Raw genomic sequence first — 5,822 nt, 5'->3', positions numbered from 1 at the left:
AATCCTCCTTCAGTTCCATCACACTTTCCAGTATCCAAAATTTCATCAAACTCACCAAAGACAACTATCCTACGTGGCGAACTATCATGCTTCCAATTTGTTGATCGCTCATTACCGCACCCTCCTTCCACCATTCCCCATCCCACATACACCATTGCCGATCCTATCCGCAACCCCGAGTATTGCTTCTAGTGGTAGCAAGACCAAATGGTCCTCATTCTTCTCATCACCACACTTATGAAATCACTTGTATGTCATGCTATTGGATGTACCGCTTCAAACCGTATATTTGGAAGCATTCCCTCTCACTCTCCAAGAATTTGAAGCTTAAAAGATCCTCTTTGTAACCCTATTTTCCCCAATTGAATAGAATAAAAAAATTAATTAATTAAAAAAAAAAACAAAAACACTTGAATCATACATGCCATTAATTTCCGCTGATTATTCATTCTCCAACTCATCTGGCTATATACATTTTACAAGGTTTTCTCCATTGATTGTGGGAGTCCCAAGTAATTTATTGCTGCAAACAATTCTCAAATTTAACATGGTTTGTAAGGCAACGCTCTTATGGAGGCCGGAGCTTTGCAGCAGCCGTCGATTGTGTAGCGCCGGGACATGTTGGATTCCGCCAGGCCATGATGTGAAGTTGAATTATACCCATTTGGGCGATTGCTGAAGTGAGGGTGTCCCTAATTTCGTTGCGATCACAACAATGTAAAAGCCCATCGGAGCATGCATTTGACGGCGTAAGACTTTTGCCTTCCAATCGAGATATCACGAGAAGGTATCCCGTTGCAATTGCTTCTTCACGTAGTTGCCCAAGCCCAGCGCGGTCAGCAGCTAAACCTTTTGTAACCGAGTAAATATAGAAAAAGCCCTGTAGATATATATGTTTAAAACATAGAAGAATTAATCACATTTTATTTTATTTTATTTTATTGAGAAAAATACACTTTAGCTTAGGGCTGACAATTTAATTTTTGATACGGCACGAACTCAAAATGAAATTAGAGGGTTAAAGTTGATGAGTCTGACTCGTTTAATTAAATGGATTGTCATATATAGTCTTATACCCATATTTTGATACGATTGCAAACTCAACAGAAACCCAATACCAAATTAGAGGGTTAGGAATTAAGGGATTTGACTTGTTTAATTAAATAGATTAGATTATGGTTGATAATATATAGTCTTATAGATATGCATCAACCTAATTCGAACCCGATACGCAAACACAAATTGACACCCCTACTCTAGCCTAATGAACTATCACCCATTTTGCACTTATATCTCAAAACTTTAAAAAGTGACATTGAAGCCTCCCATACTACCATTGCATGTCAAATTAGACACTTTCGCATATATATATATATATATATATATATTTTTTCAAATGGTTATTTTTATATACTTTTTAATAACTTCATAAGTATTTTGGGAGAAAAAAAAAATTACAAATGTGTCTAATTTGGAGGCGTAATTGCAAAATGAATGATAGTTTGGAGGGACAGAATATATATTTTTTCCTATTTTATTTTAGAGCCAATCTTGAGATTTGAAGGTGCAATGATATATTACCTCTTCTGTTCGTTTAATATCCATTCCGAACCTTACTTCTCCTTGTTGAGGAACCAATTCACGGCAAACTTCAGCAACTCCAGGTAGAAACCATAGTCTTATACCTTGAACTACTTGGACGTTTGTGTTGTTTTGTTGCTTACACCAACTTGTTTCTCTCCCTGTGGAATTAATTTTCTCCTTCAAAGGAAAAACATATTGTTTAGTACTAGAGATTATTCAATTAATTCCTAACAAAAATTAAGCTCAAGGATAAAACAATTATACTATCTGCTCTGTTTGGATATTGACAAAGACCAGAGGAGCCCCAGAAGAAACTGCTGCAGAAAACCAGGCCATGCATCTGACTGTAGTGGGCTCAATGCAGTGCTCGTTTTGCAGGGGCATGAACAGGATGGAGCTGACAATTGAAGCATTTTGGTCTGGCATGTAGCTTCCCACTTTCATTAACCAATTGTACTTGACTCCCCTTTTGTTGAATCCCCAACAGTCCACATTTACCACCCTTCTGTTCATTTCTGCAACATCAGACAAAACAATCATCATAAATTGCAAAAGAAAAAAACAAAAGAAAAGGGTCGACACTAGAGCCTGTTTTGTCATGGGATCCAACAGCCCTCTGTATTCTATCATTGCAATTTATGATATATACCATACCATTATCACAATAAATGGAATGGAGGATTACGTTTCTATCTTCAACTTAATTTTCATTGGCCTACATAATTAAATAGTAATCTTCGTTTCATGAGACGTAGTCTCCAACCGATTAAGCTATCTCTTGGGAACGATGCAATGTTATTAAAGAGGTAGCAAATCCACATTATTATGAAACAACAAATCCTAAAGAAGGAAAGAACGCCCACAAAAAAGAATCACCTAAAATAAAAATGCTCCCCAAAGGCAAAGATACTCATATGAAAAGTGAATGCTAAAGGAAACTTACAACGTGATAAAAGGGCCAATCACCCAAATAAATCAGATACTTGCCTTACCCGGTCATTCAATTAAACCAATACCACATCCATATAAGGTTGGCCAATGCTTTTGTGCCCTAATCTCTACCTATTTTTCTAATTCTTTTATGGACAGAAATTTTCTCCAAATCAGTTTGAAGAAAATATTCTTCAACCAATTTAAAATAGTGCTAAGTGTCTATAAACATTTAAAATACACACTAAATTTAGTTTAAGTTAATAAACTGCTATTAATGACGTTAAGAATTTAAGGAAAAAATGCAAAATTAGTTCCTATAGTTTACCTCATTTGCAATTAACTCATTGTGGTATCAAAATAAACTCAAAGGCCCCTGAGGTATGCCAAAAAAATAATTAAGTCCCTACAATCAAATTTTGTTTAGTGATTTAACAAATTCTAATAGCGTGAAATATTAGAGTCAATAAAATTGTAATACTTGTCCTATTTAATTTAGTGTCACACTAACAAAATCTGTTAAATTAGTTGACGAAATTTGACCGTAGGGACTAAATTATTTTTTTGGCATATCTCAGGGACTTTTGAGTTCATTTTGATATCATATGGAGCTAATTATAAATTAGTTAAACCACATGGATTAATTTTGTATTTTAATATGCATTTCAAATGTTTATAGACACTTTGCATTATTTTAAATGGGTTGAAGGATATTTCTTTCAGACTGATTTGGAGGAAATTTCTGTCATTCTCTTATTATCTTACATCTGCACATTTACTAACTTAAGTATAAGATCGAGATGGTACCGCTGGTCCACCATCCCCCTCCTCCCTTTGCACCGCAGTACTATGACGTTCGGTTATCTTGTGGGAATCCCATATATATCGAAGATTTTGGCTGTGTGCATGGTGACTATATTAACAAAAAACATGAAGTAAAATTGGTGAATAATTATGATGAGAAGAAGAAGCTACCTTGCAATTCCGTGCATTGTTCTGCGGTCAAGTCCCCTAAAACGGCAACATGTCTGTCATCTTCAGCCGCTCTAATGGTAAACTTCTTATGGAGCACTGAGAACTTCTCTTGCACAATACGTGCCCGGAGCTTCATTGCTCTGTCACCCCTTCTAACCTTCACCCATATTACCTCCTGCTGTTTAATCTTACCAAGCTGTGAGCTGAGCTCTGACTTGGCCTTGGCCGGCACAAACAACTCGTCGGAATCATCCTTAGCAAATCCTTCAATGACGTCGCCGGGCAGAGGCATGCTTTCGTCCCACTCTTCCGGTGCCTCCTGCTTCACTTGTTTCACACACACCCGTGTCGTCTGGGGGCTTCCCATGTCCTTCTGGAAACTCAGACCACACTTCTCCATGGAATGTACCTACGAAAACTTCAATGATGTAATTATTTAGGTCGATCTCTATCTCCATCATATATATATATATATATATGATAACACCAAGGCAGGCGGCAATTCCTAGGTTCTTGTCATATATACTTCACGACCTTATCCAAGGAAACATAGAAGTTGACAACTGAAGGGCAAATGAAAGTCCGTAGATGAGGTGTGACGAGCAAAAAAAAAAACATTGGAATTTAGCAAAATGCCAAGATGGCCTACGTGTTTCTTTTCTTAAATTGTGACTTCAAATGGTATTTAGCTGTATGAAAACTTGGCATATATTTTTTATATTTTTATATAAATATGATGAGTTGTGAAGAAGGGAGAGACAACAAAGAACAGGTCATGAAGAAGAGAACGTATAAGAATCAAAGATCTTCAAGTGCATGTAGTATTAGATCCAGAGCAATTCTTGTAGAGCCCACTACAATTCCAAAGCAATTCGGTAGCTAGGTGTTCAGGCAGTTCAAGACTTGTATTGATAAGTAGACCCCATGAGAGACGTACACTCTTCACAATTACCTTGCTGGCTAGGGTTGTAGGAGAGCAGTGAAAAATTATTTACTTAGATAATAAGAGTAAACCATTTTATGTATCATGTATTAAAGCACAAGATAAGTATAGTAGACAAATAAGATTTTGGATAAGGATTCTCAAAACGGTTTTAAACCCACCATGATATTCTCAACAACAATTGTATTTGTTGTGATATTATTTAGCTTTCATTTAAATTGGTTCAAATTCAAATTGTATCTATCTTGTCTTTGTAATGTTTCCTATAAATAGAAAGCATACCCAAACGTTGAAGTTGGGATTGTTAATTAACCGTAAATTTATCTAGTTCAGAATATCATTGTGGATTTAAAACTGTTTGAGAATCCTTATCCGAAATCTTATTCGTCTCCTTGTCTTGTGCTTCAATATCAGGAATGCTTTCGGGACCAATATTATTCCGCACCAAACATTCAAAAATAATAAAAAAAACCTTACATTGAAACATACGAAACAAGTGCATTTAGTTTCTTGATAAAAATATCCAACAATATTGTGAATGAATACGTACACCACTCGTAAAGTGTTATATATATATATCAACACTAGAATTACTGGCCTCAAGACAAAAATTATGGGCTCAAAAACGCAAAATTGGAAGGGAAGAAACTAGTCAGCCATAGCTCTAAGCACATAATTACGTTCTTAAGATAATCCTGATCTTGATGTGATAGGTATGGTGAGCTAGATTATAAGTTGGGTTGGACAGTTGTTAGTCAGTTGAGGCTGGAGTTGTTAATCAGTTGGGTTGGACAGTTATTAGTCAGTTGGGCTTGACAGCTGGAATCAATTGGGCTTAACAACTTGGGCTTGACAAATGGTATATAAACCAAAAGTCAGTAGAAGCCTATTATCGAATATCTTGTATTGTAGAAGTCCATTATCGAATATCTTGTATTGTGGAACCTGTAGTTGTAGTTCTTGATAGTTTAGTCTTAATTAAGTCTTGTAAGAGGAGTCCAATCAAACTCGAATTGATCCTTATCTGTAATTCGTTCAATTCAATTCCATTTTCAATCCATTGTTTTACAAATCATTCAATCATTCATCATTAATCCATACAGAAATTCCCAAATCAATAACATGTGTGTTACAAGAGACCACCCGGCTGGTACAAACATTGGACAACTCTTGTTGAAGTATGTCGATTTCAGCTTGAGCATTTGTGCGCCCTAGCTTGCCCCTGCGTTATTTGAATCTAGGCTTGCCGTCAAACTTGACATTTGCCTTTGAATGCTTTTTACCTGCATCTATTCGGCCAGAAATATACACCATAAATTGTATGCAATATATATATGAAAAAAAAACATTATTTTAGGCCAATACAAGTATTTGGAGCGCATGCAGATCG

The 5,822-nt window shown here is 36.0% G+C and overlaps 1 protein-coding gene across 1 annotated transcript; it reads right to left on the bottom strand.

Moving 5' to 3' along the window:
* Positions 1–439: 439 nt before the first annotated feature.
* On the bottom strand, positions 440–3,902 carry LOC132185668 (uncharacterized). Its single transcript, XM_059599434.1, has 4 exons — positions 3,490–3,902; positions 1,849–2,099; positions 1,582–1,761; positions 440–880 (listed from the first exon to the last, which is right to left on the bottom strand). The coding sequence occupies exons 1-4, from the start codon at positions 3,887–3,889 to the stop codon at positions 569–571; spliced, it is 1,143 nt and encodes a 380-aa protein (XP_059455417.1). The 5' UTR covers positions 3,890–3,902; the 3' UTR covers positions 440–568.
* Between the last annotated feature and the right edge of the window lie 1,920 nt (positions 3,903–5,822).

This window comes from Corylus avellana, chromosome ca6 (assembly GCF_901000735.1).
Source record: "Corylus avellana chromosome ca6, CavTom2PMs-1.0".
In the NCBI taxonomy this organism is placed as follows: Eukaryota; Viridiplantae; Streptophyta; class Magnoliopsida; order Fagales; family Betulaceae; genus Corylus; species Corylus avellana.
This window is presented reverse-complemented; position numbering and strand designations above follow the sequence as displayed.

What these genes read in the sequence shown, in the direction of transcription:
- LOC132185668 (XM_059599434.1), bottom strand. Translation starts at nt 3,889, where the DNA reads ATGGAGAAGTGTGGTCTGAGTTTCCAGAAGGACATGGGAAGCCCCCAG. An exon ending in ACAATGCACGGAATTGCAAG is followed by an intron (nt 2,100 to 3,489) that starts GTAGCTTCTTCT and finishes CTGATGTTGCAG; the next exon opens with AAATGAACAGAAGGGTGGTA. An exon ending in ATATTAAACGAACAGAAGAG is followed by an intron (nt 881 to 1,581) that starts GTAATATATCAT and finishes ATATATCTACAG; the next exon opens with GGCTTTTTCTATATTTACTC.